The 18,002-nt window shown below is 44.9% G+C and overlaps 1 protein-coding gene across 1 annotated transcript in view; it reads right to left on the minus strand.

Moving 5' to 3' along the window:
- The window catches only part of lrig1 (leucine-rich repeats and immunoglobulin-like domains 1), a 31,846-nt gene that overhangs the window by 5,380 nt on the left and 8,464 nt on the right, over positions 1–18,002 (minus strand). Inside the window, exons 2-10 of the mRNA XM_017429978.3 lie at positions 13,784–13,855; positions 12,951–13,025; positions 7,201–7,338; positions 6,887–7,030; positions 5,772–5,915; positions 5,249–5,392; positions 3,672–3,815; positions 1,760–1,840; positions 40–111 (exon numbers count right to left, since the gene is read on the minus strand). Of these exons, the coding sequence (XP_017285467.1) occupies positions 40–111; positions 1,760–1,840; positions 3,672–3,815; positions 5,249–5,392; positions 5,772–5,915; positions 6,887–7,030; positions 7,201–7,338; positions 12,951–13,025; positions 13,784–13,855 (1,014 nt within the window). The remainder of the gene's footprint in view (positions 1–39; positions 112–1,759; positions 1,841–3,671; positions 3,816–5,248; positions 5,393–5,771; positions 5,916–6,886; positions 7,031–7,200; positions 7,339–12,950; positions 13,026–13,783; positions 13,856–18,002) is intronic.

Raw genomic sequence — 18,002 nt, forward strand, 5'->3', positions numbered from 1 at the left:
CAAACCCTCCCGCCCGTTTCGCTCTTGCGAGATACTCACAGGTGTTCCAGGGTCTCCAGGCCAGCGAAGGCTTTCTTGGCCACCGATTTGATCGTGTTTCCAAACAGAGTCCTGCCGTTCCAGAACACGAAGGGCGCCGAGTGACGAGGGGGGAGCGAGGGAGCGGAAGAGGGGAGCGAGGAGAGGGAGAGGGAGAGGGAGAGGAGCACAATTAGTGAGGCTGAATCTGATAAGAGAAGAAGGGGATTGGGGTATTGGAAATCTGAACTGGGTGGAGATTAGCCAGCAGGAAGGGTGAGCGAAGTTGAATGGTGCTGCGGTTGGCCTCGGAGAGGAAGGGGGGGCTGGCACCTGGGGTCTGTGCTGCTCTTCAAAGACCACTTTTATCTTTATTAGAATTTAATAGAAATGACTAGACTAGGCTGTGTGTGTGTGTATTACATGTGTTGCCCCCCCTCCCCCACCAGCAGAGCTTGTTAGAGCATTCATGCAATCATCTGAGTAGCTGTCTGTGCCTGTCAGGTGGAGAAGTGAGTTGGTTTTTTTCTTCCCCTCTGATTTGGGGGTCTAAGCCCTTCCTCCACCCTCTGCAGCTGGTAGTTTTGACTTCGTAGGAAGAGGAGATACGGCTGGGTGGCTCACAATCAGGACCCCAGTGTTCAAACCCATCCACATGTGCACAGAAACCCCCTGCCCTGTCACAGGGATGATGAGTCAGCTACTTTGTGACTTCTCTTTTAAAGGAATTTAATTAAGCTAACAATAAAAAGAATAAGACCTGCACATCGATTCTTCACGACTGCGCTGATAAGCTGCTTTAAGGGAAGCCAGTATGTGTGGTGGACACTTTGATGTCCCCCTTCTTTTTCTTTTCCTACCTTTTTTTTTCCCATGGCTCAGTTTGACAGTTTCGGGATGCAGCGGGCAGCTTCCGCCAACGCCCGTGACAAAAGGGGCAGGGTCAGAGGGTGGGGCGAGAGAGGCGTTTGATGTTTGATGACTGAATACAGCCCTCAATTTCACCCTCTCTCAGTTCCTTACAACAGAGAGTGGGAACGAGGGGACTAGAAAAGAGGAGGCACGAAGGAGAAACAGAAATAAGCCTATTGCGGAGCGAACCCCCGCCAGCCAAAAGAAAAGCCCCTTCTCTCCCTCATTCTCTGGTTCTTTCTTTCAGCGGTGCTCACACTGGGAACCATCTTGGCTGGACACCATCTTTTTGTCCTGCGGGTAGATGATTGCCGCTTATTTGCCAGAAACTTCACGCCCGCTGCAATTTTGCAACTCGCTAACTTTCTACAATAAAACTTTTTTTTTTTGTAATACACACAGCTCAATACTGATAAGTTGCTATGGAAAAACGGGATTCACCGTATTGGCTTTTTTGAGGCGTTATCAGCGATGACAAACTGATTTGCTCATGAAGTTTTAAAGAAATTATGAAACAACGAGAGAAATGGGAGTAGAAGATCGTCCTGAATGTTTCACAAGAAAGTCTTGCAAAAATAAAAAAAATCAAATAAAATGGGGAGTTCTGACTCAGGTGGCAGATATCTGAACTTTACAGCCAGATAATCTTTAGTTGGCAATAAGGCGTGAGCAGTAATTTGAATGGAAGCTTTTACAGAAATTTGTGAAAGCTCACTGTTATTTTTTTCTGCTTTTGAAGAAGAGCAGAGAGTACCCCAGAAGAGTGACAGCATGTCAGAGCAATGAAAAGGAATGGAGGACAGGGAGGGGAGGGGAGGGGGGGACTCACAGCTTCTTGAGTTTATCCAATCCAGAGAAGGCTCCATTGGTGTCTTCTATTGTGCCCGAGATGTCGTTATGGTCCAGCTTCCTGCGGAGAAGGAGAGAAGAGAGGGGGATAAGAAAAACGAACAGGAGACAGAAGAGTTTCAAAGTCCTGGCAGAGGCTGTTCTGGATGTCCCGGGTCCACCCTCCCCCCCTCCACCTCTGCACCTGGCCTTAAGAGCCCTTTCGCTGCTCTGCTCTGCCAGTCAAGCGCAATCTTTCCTTCCAGAGGTGGAGGAGGAGCGAGGGAAACGCATATATAATTCATGATGGCATGGAGGGACTGACGGGAGCGCAGTGCCTTGTTCGAGGGCAAAGAGGCAGGTATGATACATCCGAGACTGTTAATTGGGTTTGGGGCCCAAGCACAGCCATGGCCAGGCAAAAGGGAAATCAAATATACGAGTAAAAGAGAAAAGAGAAAAGGGGGCTTATTTTACAGTGCTTTTGGGGGGGGTTCCAAATCCTTGCTGAATAGATCTGCATCCTCCTGTGAACAACTACCTCTTAGGTGAAGTCATCGCTGCAGAGAAGCCATCAAAAAGAAACAACAGAGTCAAAGAACTCTGAACCTTTAGAAGACTTTCTTCCAACCTTGAGAAATGCTTTTGAGGCTGATGGTCAGCGACACCCTCCATCACCTCCCCCTCCCCCCTTTGCTCTCCAAGCATCTTTTATCCTCCTCTGGTTCTTTTCAGCCTCCGCTGGCTACTGTCTGAGTTGGACTCGACTGAGGCTGCCAATTTCCTACTCTTTCTGGCTGGCTGGATGTGAATGGCCATTGCCTCGTTAAAGCAAGGCCAAGGGTGAGGTGGAGGGTGGGGGCTGTGGAGCAAGGGAGTCCAGCAAAAAATAAAAAAAGGGGGGGGCGCCCCGACGAGCCACCGACCCCCATGGCCGAATTAGAGGCCGGGCTGGCCTGTTTGGAGCTTTCACACCCTGATGCAGGCTCCAGCCCCATGTCAGCACAACCAGCAGCGCAGGCCCAATTAAAGCTCCCCCAGCTCCTTTTCAGGGCCCTGCCTACGCCCGTCCTCCCCTCCGCTGATTAAATTAGACCTGCCTCAAAACACCGACAGCAGTTCACTAAGAAAAGAAATCTGAAAATAAATCCTCTACAATCAAAACATATTTCATGTGTTTATCGGGAGATAAAACACCTGAAAAATGTATTTGTTCCCCTGTAAGAAGTCAACCAGCATCCAGTTAGCCTGCTGAGTAACAGAGGACTTATGTGCCTTGGCTCATCACCCTGCTGTGAGAGAGCTGGTTTAGGGACTTCTGGCACATTTCTCCTTTCTGGCTTTTTCACCGGGAAGCAGCAGAGCCAAGAGAGCCTTGGTCAACAACCAAGACCCCCAAGTCTTTCTGATGGATTTATCCACAGACTTTCTCTCTTTGGTTCTCTTCTTTTCTTTAGATTTTTGGCTTTTTTTGTGCAAAAGGTGAAAGGGAAAAAAATAAAAACCTTTGCCTTTTATTGGCTTTTAAAAGTGAGGAGGAATATCAATCGAGCCAAACGACATGGAACACTTTCAAATCCAAGTTGGTCTGGACACAAAATCCAACATAAGGGCAAAAGTAATAAAAGAAGAAAGGAAAAGGTTACAATGACAACAGGCGCTAAGTGAAACCTAAAGAAGGACAATACATAAATGAAAACAAGATGTTTAAGATAGCCGCTGGTTTGTAAAGTCAACTGAAGGGGCTTCAGAAGCTCAAATGTCAGATATCACACGGTCAATACAAAAATTAAAGAGCTCAGCTGTCACTGCTCCGAATGTCACATCTTAGCTTTATCTTCAGCAGGAGCAGCTTTAACGAGTCACTTGGGGGTGGGAGGCTTGGTAATAGTAGTTTGGGGTGGTGTACTTACAGGGTGCGTAGGGCCTTGAGACCCCTGAAGGCTCCCTCGCTGATATGGCTGATGGCGTTGTGGCCCAGCTGGAGGGTATGGAGATCCCCCAACACAGCCAGACTTCCTTCATCCAGACGGGTCAGGTTGTTGTAGGACAGATTTCTGACGGCAGAAACAGAAAATCGAGAAAGCAAAAAAGGTTTGGTGTGAGGTCTGGAAGAAGATGACAGCTTGCAACATCATTATACTTCGATTTCATGGCTGATGCAAAATCATTTTGCAGCTCTGAGATGTCTTTTTCCAAAGTGTCTTTTTTCCCCTCCCAACTACAAGTTGTTAACAGAGAATGGGTTTAGCAGACATCTAAGCACGTCTGAGATCTAAATCCTTATACAGGGAAGAAATATTCTTGGTAGAAACTTTACATGACTATAATCTTCATTTATAAACCTCCGTGGCCTGTGGTAAACCCCAGGGAAATACAATGTCACTAAGACCCCAAATGTTACAATTGATCTGCTCTTTAGTTCTGAGAACTAAAACAGGATGTGAACGCCACAGGAAATACCTACAACTTTACCAACAAGTGTAGGTAACAACTCAACTGTAAGTAACAACTTGATATATTTCCTGTTTTTTATATAAAAACTGTCGACATAACAATAAATTCTATACAATCGTCTTTCAGACAGTGCTCAAAGGCAGTATTGTGCATTTTATTGTCCTGTCTGTGTTCGTCTCTGAGCCCCAGGCCTCAGGTTTGCTTGACCAGTCATGTGTGCAGAGATTCTCCCTGATGACCAGCTCAGCCAGAATGCAATAACAGGCTCCTCATAAAGACGAGTCACTCACTTCTATCAGCCACGTGGGTCGTCATAACCCGGGATAATAAAAATCATGCAACCGGTGACTGCTGTGGTGCCGGGCGGGCAGATTCGGGGAACAGCGCAGGGAGCAATCTGCCATTCATAAGATGTGCACACAGGAAACAGTGCTGAGATACGCAGAGCAAACTGGAGCGCTCGCCATCCCCACTTTATCCCTTCAGACGGGCGCACGTAAACAAGGACAGGCGCCACAGACGGCCTGGGCTGCTCTGTCGTTAGCGACGCCTGAGCCGAGCGAAGCACTTTAAAGCTGCATTACAACACTCATGTCAACAGCACCGGAGAGAATTTCAGATAATAACTTAGACAAAGGAGGTGAAGGTGATCCTGGAGTGTAATTATCACAATACAAACAAGTGAGGATTACAGGCTGGTTTGCCAAAACCCCACGCTTCAAAACAGAGTACAAAAACTCTTGTCGAAGGGCTTGTGTGCTGTTGAGCCCGGCTCTAATTATGGGATAAACAGGCTTATCCTGAACAGCATAGCACACTGAGTGTTAAAGCAAAAACGACATTCAACCCTGGAGAAAGGTAAACGGAAAGTGTGAGGCTCTCAAGGTTTAAAGGCACACAGTTGATATCACTAAAGGCTAATGAAAACGGTGAAAAACGAAAACTCCGGTTTACAGTTTGAGGAACTTAAACCACAAAGATTATCTGGCGCAAGAGGCCGGCTGTTCAGGCTCATTTACATGCTGGTACTCACAGTTCCCTTAATTTATGGCAAAACTTCCATCCATCAGGGTTGATGCGGGCTATAGAGTTGTTACTGAGGAAGAGGTGCGTAAGGGAGCTCAGGCCATACAGGGAGCCACTGTTCACCTCCGTCAGGTTGTTGTACTCCAGGTGGCTGCATGGGAAGAAAAAAAAAAAACACAGCAGTGAGTTTTGTTCAGGAAATGCATGTGACATTTTTACACTTAAGAAAAGCGGGCTATATCTGAATGCTACTTGTGACCATTACTGCAAAACATTGCGATTTATTTATATGCGTTTTGGTCATTTCTTGATTGTGAACTAGTTCAAGGTTTGACTGTATTCTCGTAATAATCGGGAACTTTTGTAAACATGATAAACTCATTCTGCAGCACCTAAATGATTGTGGCAGGAGAATGCTATGTTTTGGAAAAAAAGACTCAACACAAGACAACTGTGTTTATCCTGGATTTCAGATTCAATAAAAGTGGATTTTTTTTTTTTAAGACTCAACATTTTATTTTTCTACATACAGGAATTTCATCTTGGCCAGGTCCCAGAAGGCTCCGTCGGTCAGTTTGCTGATGCCGTTCCTCTGCAGTTTCAGCACCTCCAAACTGGACAAACCCTGGAAGGTCAGACCTTCTATCTGATGGATACGGTTCCTGCTCAGTTCTCTGTAGAGGGAAGACACAAGCGCAAAAACTCTAAGACACGATATAGAAGAACACCTGAACGCCCCCTCCTCCAGAATGGTTCTGCCCTTATTTTATAATTGGCATTCATTGAAACCAAGTTTAACCACTTAGTTCTGCAGCCTGCACTCTTACAATGCAAACATTTCTCTTTGGTGTGTGTTTCTCTGGTCACATTAGTGATAAGAAAAAGGGGATGAGCTGAAAAAAAAAAAACACGATATAAGATGCTATAAAACTAAACTTGGTCTCTCTCTGCCTCCGACACTGAATTGCACAGCTGCTGAGTGTGTGAAGGCTGTAAAAGCCCCCAGGCTCGCAAAGATAAACATCCATACAGGTTCTTTTGTGTCCACCGTGCATCACCGCTAGCATGTGAAGATATAGTGTCACCGGGGCCACCTGTTCAACAAAAGGCACCCGGGGAACCTGTTGAAGATACAATAAGGGGGAGGGAGAATCCCATTACATGAGTTGCTTTTGCTCTCTGAAATGGAGGTGTTGAGCTACAAATGGGTTCGGCCTTGCTGTGATGCTGGAGGGAAGTTTGACGAAGATAATGGAGCATGCTGCGGGGACTGAGCAAACCACTTTGGGAATATGGAGGAAGGCAATAAATCACTAATAATATGAGTCTGGTGTTTACCTTGTCAGACCTTATCCACACCGAGAGGTATAGCTCACACTAACAGCGTTCCTAATGTTAAACACACACAGCTCATTCAACAGACACTACAAACTCCTCCTTCAACCCAAAATCGGACATCTTTTTTTTAAAAAAAAAGGGAAAATCGTGCATCTCCACGAATGAGAAAGCTAGTCATTTCCAGCTGAAAACAGAACTGTACGAGACGCAGTGTGTCTGCACAGTGACCTGCTCGGACAGAGGAAAACACAACCTTGTCGGCGCAATAACCGCGTTTCCCAAACTGATGAAAGACGGCGGTACTCACAGCTGGGTGAGCCTGGGAAGCTGGAAGGCTCGGATGGGGATCTGGCTGATGCGGTTTCGGCTCAGTCTCAGAATCCGTAGAGTTGAGCCCAGGTGATCCAGAGCTCCGAGCCCCAACACGCTGATCTTGTTGTTACTGAGGTATCTGAACACAGACAAATTCAGTTTTGACAGAGAAGAGTAACAACAAACCTCCAACGATCTTTATTAAACAGCCACGTTACTCTCTCTCTCTCTCTCTCTCAGGTCGTTTGTGCTTTTGTACAGGGAGAGAAAAAAAAAAAAAAAAAAAAATCACTCTCCTTAGGTACTTACAGGTCTCGGATTTGAAGGCCTGCAGGAAAACACTGCCCTCGAAGCTCGGTGATGTCATTATTGCTCAGGTCCAAGACTTCCAGAGAAACCAGCTCCCTTATCCGCTGGCCATCGATGCTGCGGATCTTATTATGCTGTCTGAAAAAACAAAGATCACATAGAGCATTAGGGGCACTACTCAAAATCCTCCTCAGTTCTCTAAGCCCACTCAGGCACAGAGAGAGCAGAGTACACAGAACCCGAGTGGTCTCCGTCCACCACAAACTTCCTTTAAGAGCTCCCAAACAGAAGCTGGCCTCTTCTAAACATCTCCAAGGTTAAAGAGACGGCCACAAAAACGTGCGATGGTATGGACTGATAGCCGCGTGCTTTTAAAGAAGCTCTGTCCTCGATCGACGACCCCAGGAAGCAGACACAACTGACAAGACGAACAAAAAAATGTAAACAGTCTTGAAAAGTTGCAACAGAGAGTAAATACTCATGGGCTGATGTGCTTGAGTGGAGAGAGAGAGAGAGAGAGAGAGAGAAAAAAAGAGGATGCTTCCTGTCAAGTTTTCTAAGCTGTTCTGAACAAAACAACCATCCGACTTTTCGACGTTTCGACACAAGGAAACGATTCGCCCGGGCTTTGTTTTTGTCAGGGAAGGTAGGCCATGCTGCGCCAGAACTGTGAAGACACACTGAACAGGCTTCGGTTTTTATTTAAGCACTATTTAGGGGTCTTTTAACGATTGGGGGGGGGTCAAACGCTGCTCCGCACTCTCCTGTGCTTCTCAACATCTGCGACAGGTTATTTGGGGAACCAGAGAACATAACAGACAAATTAAATAATACAGAGAAGTGGATTGTAAGGCACGGTGTTATACAGTCATCTGTCTGGCTACGCCGGCAGCCTGAATGTATATGTTAGGAGGCCGGGGCGCCGTGTTACCTGAGTGCACGTGAAAAACGTCACTGGATGACACGTGTGACACGTGAGCGAGCGCTAACTAGGGGTTGCATTTATTATCACTTTTTATGTGCCAAAAAGGGTCAAAATTAAAACATATATATATAAAAAAAGAAACAGGACAGGGATTCAAAGACACCCAAAGGAAATAAAATGCACTCAAGAGAATATATCAGGACTTGATGTAGCGGAGGCTCATTGTTTTGCCACTCAGGGGAGGCTGTTGTAACAAAACAAAAAAATCTGAGCTACTAATAATAGGGAACATTCCTTACTTTACAGTCAATTAACAAAAACAAATCACATCAAGGTTTAACAGCAGTTTCCTTAAAGTCATCCAACTGCATCGACCACGTCTTCTTTCTTTCACACATTTACACACTGGCATGTTCATACAGTCTTTTTCCTCTTTCCTGCTGCCCCACTAGTAGGTGCTTTCACTTTCTGTAGCTATTTTTATCTTTTGATAGTTTATTAGTTTATTCTGTTTTAAGTTCCCCTGTTTAGGAAATGGGAAAAATTTCCCTGCTGATAAAACTAAATGGGAAAATAAAGTTAGAAAGAATTCAGTCTGATCCATTCAGATTAATGACCTACTCTGAGAAAACACCTGACTGATGATTTATAAGATCAGGTTATTTTACCTGAAATGCAGCACAGAAAACAGACAAATTGACCCACATTACAGCTGGACAATGAACTAAATCAACTACATATAAATCGATTCTTGTGGAAAACATATTGAATAGTTAGTTTGCAACTTTGCACGTGTCACAGAAAGTGCAGCGGAGAGCAGGTGCTCCACGAGTCGGACTTATGGAAACAAGGTCAGTCCCTACTTCCTTTCTGTCTTTTGACCAGCTGATGAACACACACACACACACACACACACACACACACATTTATTGGTGACTAAGAGGAAGAGGGGGTCACACCACAGTGGCCCACCTGAATAAACAGTGGCATAAAGGGTTAAGGATGAGCACACACACACACACACACACACAATACAAATAGGAAGCAAACATGCGGGACAGAGCAGCAGACAGTGGCTACAGTGAGCAAAAGGAGCTAAGGGGGGAGGCAGGAAGAACTGGAGGGGGAGGAAAAAAGGGAGAGCGGGATTAAGGGGTGAGGTGGGGTCAACAGCTGGTGACCTTTTGCTGGGAAAAACAGATCAGACTCAAACTGGTGGGAGAGGTTGTTCACTTCTAACTCTTTCTCCGCATTAACCACATTCATTCTTCGTCCCCCTCCGTCCCCCTCCGTCCCACAGCCAGATCCCAGCTGTGTGTGTGAGGGACAGATAAAAAGCCTGAGCACTCGGCGTGTTTGAAGTCCCGGCGTACAATCGTAGCGTTTATAAAAACTGATTATCATACAGCCAGTCCCATTTCTGATAGAGAGGCGCTTGGTTGCCTCTTGTTTCTCTTTGATGTGTGTGTGTGTGTGTGTGTGTGTGTTAGGACAGGGGGGGGCTCATTCGGCTTGATTCCGCTTAATTCCAAATCTCATTACGCTGCCCCACTGACCGTCTGATTAGCATGAGCCCGGCTCATTTTGACACTTCTTTTGATGTATGGAAAGGTGCGTCGGGGTTTACACTGGCAAGGTCACTCCCCCTCGTTTCCAGTGTCATCTTCGGGGTCGATTGTTCGGCCCGTCTCTTTCCCATTTGATGCCGACGGTCGGGACAAAAGGAGAATTATTTGAAAATCAGATCATCCGCTGCGCCGCTTGATTTTTATCCCGAGCTGTTTTAAAGGGGGGCCCCTTTGGTGTTGACCGGGCAGGCGACGAGTACAATGGGAAAGTTTGTGCTGCTCTGCTGTCACTTTGACACCGCGGTTTTTAGAACTTTTTGTTGCTTCTCTCTCTCTTTTTTTATGCCATCCTGCTGTGGCATTCTGGGAGTCTGCAGGGCCTCAGTGCCAACGCATTGTGTGACTGTGGGAGCCTGGCATATGGTGTTTCAATGGTTCCTCATTCGTTTCTGAGTGGGTTAACTTTGCGTTTCTTGTTTACAAAGTGATCTAGTTTAGGCTTAGGGTTATTTACAAAAAATAAATAAATCGGTGGTTATTTGTGAACACAAATAGCAGCAGCAGTGAGCTGGAATATCGTCATAATTCTGCCAAAATAACCATGTAATGCAAAACTGGGAGTGATGTAGAGCTTTATAAAACAGAGTTTGCACAAACTGCTATGAAGACAATTGCAACAAAAGTTTATAACCTTCCTTATGTTTATGTTTATATTTAGAACCTTACTTTTCTACTCCAGCCAGGACACTTAGGTCAGCAAATCAGCTACTGCCGAAAGTCCCCAAAACAAGGATGAAGACCAGAAGCGTCTGCCCTCAGGCTCTGAACAGCCTGCCATGGATCATCAGATCTGTCCAGAGCCTTGATTTGTTTTAAACCTTCTTTAAATGTACACTTTTGTCTTTGACTTTTAATTCAAGTTAAGTATGACACCTGCATTGTATTTTATTTTATATATTTATCCTTATAGTCAGTCTTAAATCCAGAACCCCACTTCAAAAGATATGAACTTTTTGTCCGTTTTTGAACCTCCTCCTCTCCCTTCAACATTTGCTGCCAACGAGACAACAACAACTTCCAACCCTGCATTGTGTATCTGTACATTTCAAACACGTCGCTGAAGCAAAACAAAAGTTCCTCGTTAGGCAGGCATAAAAAGGTTCATGTAAACACAGAGACGACCCAAGTGATCCACTGAAACACTCAGAGGTAGCCGGACTTTCAGACGGTAGCGCCTACTTATGAGACCCTCGTTTAATGTTCGGTCTTTTGGAGAGTTTTCTGTTTGATGAGCGGCTCAAGGAAGAATATTCTGTCCGTTTGGCTGTGTTGTGTGTTAGCTGTTGTCTCTCACAAACTTGCTGTCAGACGACATTCCAGACAATCTCCAACCAGTGGCACGGGGACAGTAATATCTCTGCCAGTGTACACACAAATGCTCCCTCCAACAGGCTGGCAAGTTAGACAGTTTGCATTGGGTTCACTTTTAACCCTCTCTTTTTTTTTTACCTCCTTTGACTGTCTGTACCCTCCTACCCACTCTCTCCTTCCTCTGACTACTTCCCCTTAATCGAGCCTCTTTTGACAAGAAGTGATGTCACCCTGATCTGACACTGTTCAAATCTTTTATCCCCGACTCACTCCCTGTTTTCTCATCCTTCCTCCCCCAGCTCACTGTTACCCGTTTTACTGTAAGCCATGTGACTGACAGCTGCAGCTGCAAGTGCTTCGGCCGGCCCTTCGCTTCAGCTGCGTAGCTTTGTAAAAATCCGACCCTCCCTCCAGCCTCCACTCCCATCAGGACTATAGGCTTTCCTCCCTAGCAACAGGCTTCGAGTCAGGCCAAAAAAAGACACCCTGATCATTTGGAGGGCCTTCCACTTTCCACGGTCTGTGGCAAAGCAAAGGTGAACTCGCTCCTGTCTGTTCCGAAGCAGAGTCAGATTGACAGAACACCAATAAACAATAATATCAACACAATTAAAATTTTTAAAAAAAGGAAAAAGGCGTACTGTAACAGAGATAAGACAGTTAGTTGCCTAATCAAACGCCGACTCCCTTCTTCCCGCTGACTGCGTACAGCTTACAGAAATATTCTGACCACATTAGTGCATCGTGATGAATTCTGAGAAGCGGGAAGATGACACACCGGGGAGAGGCGAGCGTGTGACTCCCACAAAGCTCGCCGCTGAAAACGATACGACGATGAGCAAACATGACAAGAAGCAGCAGCTGTACACTTTACTACCAGGCAGACAGTCGACATACTAGCAAGGTGTGAAAGAAAAGATGGAGCGCGGCTAATGGTTAGCGCCAGACTAACCTAACTGAGTTGAACTATTTTGTTTTAGGTCGAGTAAAAGAAGGTTCCCCGGTCACACGAAGGGAGGAAACACTGAAGAACAAAAGTCCTGTGTGTGTGTGTGTGTGTGTGTTTAGTGCCAGTGTTTTATAGCAATTTTCACTTTTTCCACAAACTTTTCACAGCCTTTTGATTTACACTTGTAGCTCATTTTGGCCAAAAACCTTTTAAGTAATAAAATGAATGATTTAGGAGGGTTAAACACAACAAGGGTCTGTCTCGTTTATATTTTGTTACATTTACGGCTGTAGCTGCAACTCAACTGCTAATAGTTCATTCAGTTTGCATTCAAATCCTGCAAAAATGAAGTTATTTCACCATACGACCCCCCCCCCTCTCTCTTCAACTAACTTAAAACGAAAGAACAAATCAGGCTGCTGATGGATTGCTGAGCTCACATTTGTGACATACACAAGCGCACACACGCCCTTCCCAAATACGGCAGTAAATCTCCAGTGAGATGCCAGTGCAGGCAGTCCCCACAGGCACGGTTTCACAACCGGGAGAAACCAAGTTGAAACTATATACGATCTGACACTCCAAACAGGCAGCGCCACTCACTATAGACGGGACCACATAGCCGGCTAATGAGACTCATCGGTTCCTCGAGCACTTGCTAATCGCTCGAGACAGAAGTCCGTTTTGCGTCCGACGTAGCTCAAAAGAGAAAGAGGATTTTTGATCTAGTTTGGCGCAGCAAGGTCACATTCATCGCTAATCTCACGTTAGGTCTGTGTTTCTTCTGAGCTGCAGAGGCACCCTCTGTGGATTTCAAAAGACTATTTAAAGAGCAATTCAAAAAGGCCACTGACCTAAAAATAGAGTGAAAGAAAATCAGATATTTCTGGTCGCGTTTTTTTTTTTTTTTTTTTAAAGACGGCGAAGCAGTACTCACAAGTAGAGGGATACGATTTTGGGAGCAGATCGTCCTAAATCTGGTATGGAGGTCAGCTCATTGTGATCCAAGCGTCTGAAAGTGACAAACAGTCAGGTCAGAAAACAAAAAGGGACCCAAATCGGACGGTAAAAGAAACACACAAAGATAACAACAACTTTTCAAAATTTTGAAATAAAAAAAACTACATTCAAATCTGAACAGAGAACGGTATTAAAGCATTTAAGCTTCTTGTCAACACAATTAAGTTCAACCGTTTCAGCTTGCTCCAGCTCATGAATCTGAATTCAAGCTATGCATAAATCAAAGCATTTCAAATACAACTTGTCACATCTGCCGCAGAGCAAGTGGCAAGTCATCTTTGTAATAACCAAAAATAACACGTGAGTAAAACAGATGTCCAGGAGCGTATGACTGCTGGGGCCGGCCTGCCAAAGATGTCACCAGTGTGTGTATTATCGGTTCGCCTCTGTGTGTGTGTGTGTGCGCGTCCTGTACGCTGGCGCTGAATGACACAAAGCCAAGCCCTCTCCTCACCGTATAAAATATTTACAAGGCCAGCGTTGGCCACAGTATCGGGTGGTGGAGGGGAAGGCTTAATATAGAAAACCACCACTTAATTCTTAATTGGACTTGGTTCAAGGCAACACATAGCAGGATGCTGCTAGAAAGTGCCGTGGAAATACACGGGCCACGCTGGGCTGCACTGATTTATACAGAACAATCTCTCAAAACAAACATAAATAAACCTATATTAATTTCATACACAACTGATTAAACAACTTTACCTCGAACAGTTCACTTGAATGTGCTCAGTATGAGCGATTACTTACAGTTCACTCAGGTTGGGAAGGTTGGGAAAGGCTTCAGCGCTGATGGAGGTCAGCTTATTGTGGGCAAGATTCCTGAAACAAATCAGAAAAAAGAAATGTGTTAATTTAAACAGAACGTCCTCCAACTGAAAGCGACAGATACATTTTATAGTCGTGCAAAGATCTTTCAAAAACTCTAAATCTTCTTTCCAGCAGTTTAAAAAAAAAAAAAAAAGAAAGGAGGGGGGGTGGGGGGTGGATTCTGATCAATGGCAGCGATTATATCTCCCATTTGACAAACAGCATCATCCGTCTGCACGTCTGAAAACACTGCAGTACATAAATCCTGCCAGCCTTCAAGGAGGGCCAGGATCAATATTGTCAATACAGAGTGCCTCTCTCCTGGCTCACTTTCCAAACATAACCCACAGGCCATTCATCTGCAGCAGTCAATTTGCACTTTAGGCTAACGGTGTATTTAATAGCTGCCACTTAACTTGTACGGCAGCTTATTAGAGGGCGATTTGTCCGGGGATATGGCGATACCGCTGACAAACAACAAGTGGAAAAGCAGGGGAAGGTGTGTCGGGTGCACCTTAACGAGCACCTCCCTTTACGTGAAACAAATGAAGCTTTTCCCCACGCATTAACAAGTGTCGCCTCAGTCGCGCACTCGCCGTCTGTGCAGCCGGCGCGTAGCCTGCGTGTTGGCAGAGCGCAGGCTGCGGCGAGTCTGGTGTTTGTGTTTGTGTGTTGGAGTTGGGCTGGCCCGGGACAAAGGGAGCCCACAGCTCCCCCTCCACCCACCCATGTCCAGACGTGAGAGACCATCGAGGAATGTTTCACAGACCCGCAGAGAGATGTCTGTTTGTTCCCAGAGACCGGGGACACTTTTACCTGATGTAACACATTCCTCATACTCGTGTGTGACTGCGGCCTTCGAAGAGCACAGCGGAGGAAATAGAAGAGTTCAGAGTACCTCACCTCGCGCTATGCGTTTTAGAGAAAGCAGGGACGCATATTAGGCCAGCTAATGTGCGGAAGGTGGGTTAATAACACGGTGCGCACTGCGTTTTCTTAAAACAATTAATCTCAATCGCCGTCTGACTTGACAGATTTCCCTTTCTTGTCTTTTGTGCTCAATTGCAGATAATGACAGCCTCCGTCCCCGGTTATTTTTCTCCTGATGCGCGTGTGTGACGAGATAATAGCACAGCCTGCGTCTGCCCTCTAGGCACAGGTCTGACAGGGAGGTGTTCGTAAACGTCTACGTCGGGAGGATCGTGTGTTGGGGCACCTCCTCTTGTGGTTTATTTGGCTGAATTGTTGTCCCCTGCAACAGGAGGCAATTCCTGCATAATAGTAAAGTGCAAAATGCAGCCGCCACGCATGGAGGTAGGTACAGCGAGCCAACACAAACACACACAGCCTGAATGAGACGGAGCCTGAAAAGTGATTCAGCCACTTAGAAGGTCAATCAATAGTTTTTGTTAACCTGATTTTGGCACAGAACTTATTAAGTAGTTTGGCTTTTTGATCTTAGAAACTAAAATCACACGGACTTTATGCACGACCTCATGTGACATTGTGAGAGCCGGTGAGATGTGTTACCGCTCAGAGAATGTGTTGGGGACGAGTCAAAGCTACTACCACACCAAATGCAGCTCAATATTTGTAAAAACTGACCGAGTCATAGTCATGTTTGTGCCGGCTAAGGTCGGTTAGCTGTGGCGGCTATCTTGTACTGAGTTGACTCCAAATGTTAAAGAGTTTTAGTTGTATAGCCAATAATTACGTTGTGTCTGGTGGTTTTTGAGTTATTTTACTAACAGACAAACAGTGTTAAATCTAACAGTGAATGCCAAAGTTTCGAGCAAAGCTGTTACACAGTGTGTAGAGTTCAGAGTAAGTGCTGTGAACGACTCTCAGCTACTAACACAACTAATTTTAGCTCAGTATATGTAAAACTGCCAGTTACATCGATTTTTGTCCTTTTATGGTCAGTTGGCTGTGGCGGCCATCTTGAATGGAGTTAACTTCAAAAGTAAATCGGCTGTCTATGTTCATCTAATGATTACTTTCTGGGACTTTCATTAAAATCTGTCCTCTGGTTCATGGGATATGTACCTAACACTACAGCCAAATACAAAGACGTGATCTCACGTTTGCCTTCAACAGTTGCAAATGAACATGCAAAGCTCAAAGCTTAAAATAAAAAGAAGAGCTGAGCATAGAAAAAAGATGGCTAAAAAAAAAAAGCATCTAAGAGTCAAACCTGTCATGCCGGTGCTAAAAGCCAAGACAACAAATAAAACTGGTCTTTTGTGTACACACGCAGGCACGCATGTACCTTCTTCTGAGTCACCTGTTGTGTTTACACAACTGTGTCTTTTCCTCTCCACTTGATTCAGACTGATTTATTCTCTTACCTATCAGATCAGATAAGTTTCACAGTCTTTTAACACCTACTGTAGAGAGATGGTGATAAGGCTGCTTTTCCCTCCTGCGCTAACTCCCTTCCCCCACCCCTCCTCTCTTGGAGAAGAAAAGAAGAAGAGGGAGCGAGGGGAAAGGAGAAGGGGGGGGGGGGAACCCAGTTAATGCTTTCCAGAAAGTGATCTTACCCTCACGCCATTTCTGGAAGAATTTGCTGTGGTGGAATCAGAAGGCATGGAGGCCGTAAGACTTTTGGACTACTTCAGATGTGGGGAGACGTCGGAACAAGACGCCAACGGAAACAAACAAGCTCGGAAGAACAAGGAGCCACCAAAATATCCTGTCCGGTGCCAAACTGGGCTTAGCACTTTCCTTAAGTTTCTGTCAAATAAGTTTGTGTCAAATCAACATGCAAAAGCATGTGTAGTAAAAAAAAATGGCGTAGCAATCATTACTAAGTAATTGGCCAAAAGAAAAAGGAAAAGAAAAAAGACTATAGCCTGCATTGTTGAGCCAAATCCTAATCCTGCCGTTGACACTGAAAACCCGCTCAGAATAAAAACTTAAGCAGGGCGAGCAGTTTGTACATTTCACAGTTAAAATCACATCTTTCCACTATTGTTTTTTTTTTAAACAAAACACTTGTAAACACTGATCACAAATGTCAACATGAGCTGCTTTGTTTTAGTAGACGTGAAAAACGAAACTACAGAAGAAGTCCACCACCTTATATGTCAGAGTTTTGAACTAAGAATGAGTTGCAGTTGTTTTTGTCAAACCTTGAAAGCAGCATTGTGAGCAAACTGAAGCGAAACTGCGAGGTCTTGCGTGATCTGTTGGCACTTGGAAGTATGTTGTGAATTACTGTCAGCCATTAAATTCTAGCTCAATATCTGTACAACTCACTGAGGTACTGCCATCTTTGTGTAGGCTAAGGTCAATCAGCTGTGGCACCCATCTTGAATTGAGTCCAAACCAAACAAAAATGTTGAATTATCACCTAGAAAATATTTCTGAACAGAGCAGCTGATTTTAAAGCTGTATGTAGCATGTAGTAAAAACCAAGCCAGGCAACTTTAGAATGGTTGTAATGTGGCTTTATTTAGACCTAAATGTTTTATGTATAAGATCGGTTCATATTCTCTCATCATTTGTCAGCACAGCTCAGACAGACTGGGAGACAAGCCACGTTCTGTTAGAGATGTCTAGATAATTAAAGGCATTTTTAGCGAGTTCAAAAATCATAATAACGGGTTGCGAACGTTAGCATTAGACATGATTAGGCCAAGATTTTTGGTAATTGACAGTCAATAGATTTGTACTTCTTCAATTTCTCATCAAGTCATTTTGAGGAACATTTCCTTCAATTTCAGACAAACTAAACAACAAATTGTCCAAAATCAGAGTAATAATACTCTCGCTCTCTCTTTAGATGAAAAGCAGAGCTCAGCTGGCAGCAGATTATCGACGTTAAACCACGCAGCTGATGTCACATATAAAAGTCATTAAAAGACTTTAAACATAGTTGTGTTCTGGGTGCAGTGGTAAAACAGAAAAGCCTGGAGTCTCGGGGGTGATGTCATAGCAAATGACACGATGATTTTAAGTCTGTCTGTGTGTGGGAGAGAGCAGAAGAAGAAGAAGGGAGCCGGGACTCGCGCGCACACACACACACAGAGATACATCATCATTATCTCCCCCGTTTCTTCAGTAGATAAGCAGAGAGTGAACTTCGCTCGCTGAAAGTGTGAAGTGATGTCAGTGATGAGCCGTCTACGGTCCAGCTGCAAGACAAAAGCCCTTT

The sequence above is a fragment of the Kryptolebias marmoratus genome, linkage group LG4 (genome assembly GCF_001649575.2).
Source record: "Kryptolebias marmoratus isolate JLee-2015 linkage group LG4, ASM164957v2, whole genome shotgun sequence".
Lineage (NCBI taxonomy): Eukaryota > Metazoa > Chordata > Actinopteri > Cyprinodontiformes > Rivulidae > Kryptolebias > Kryptolebias marmoratus.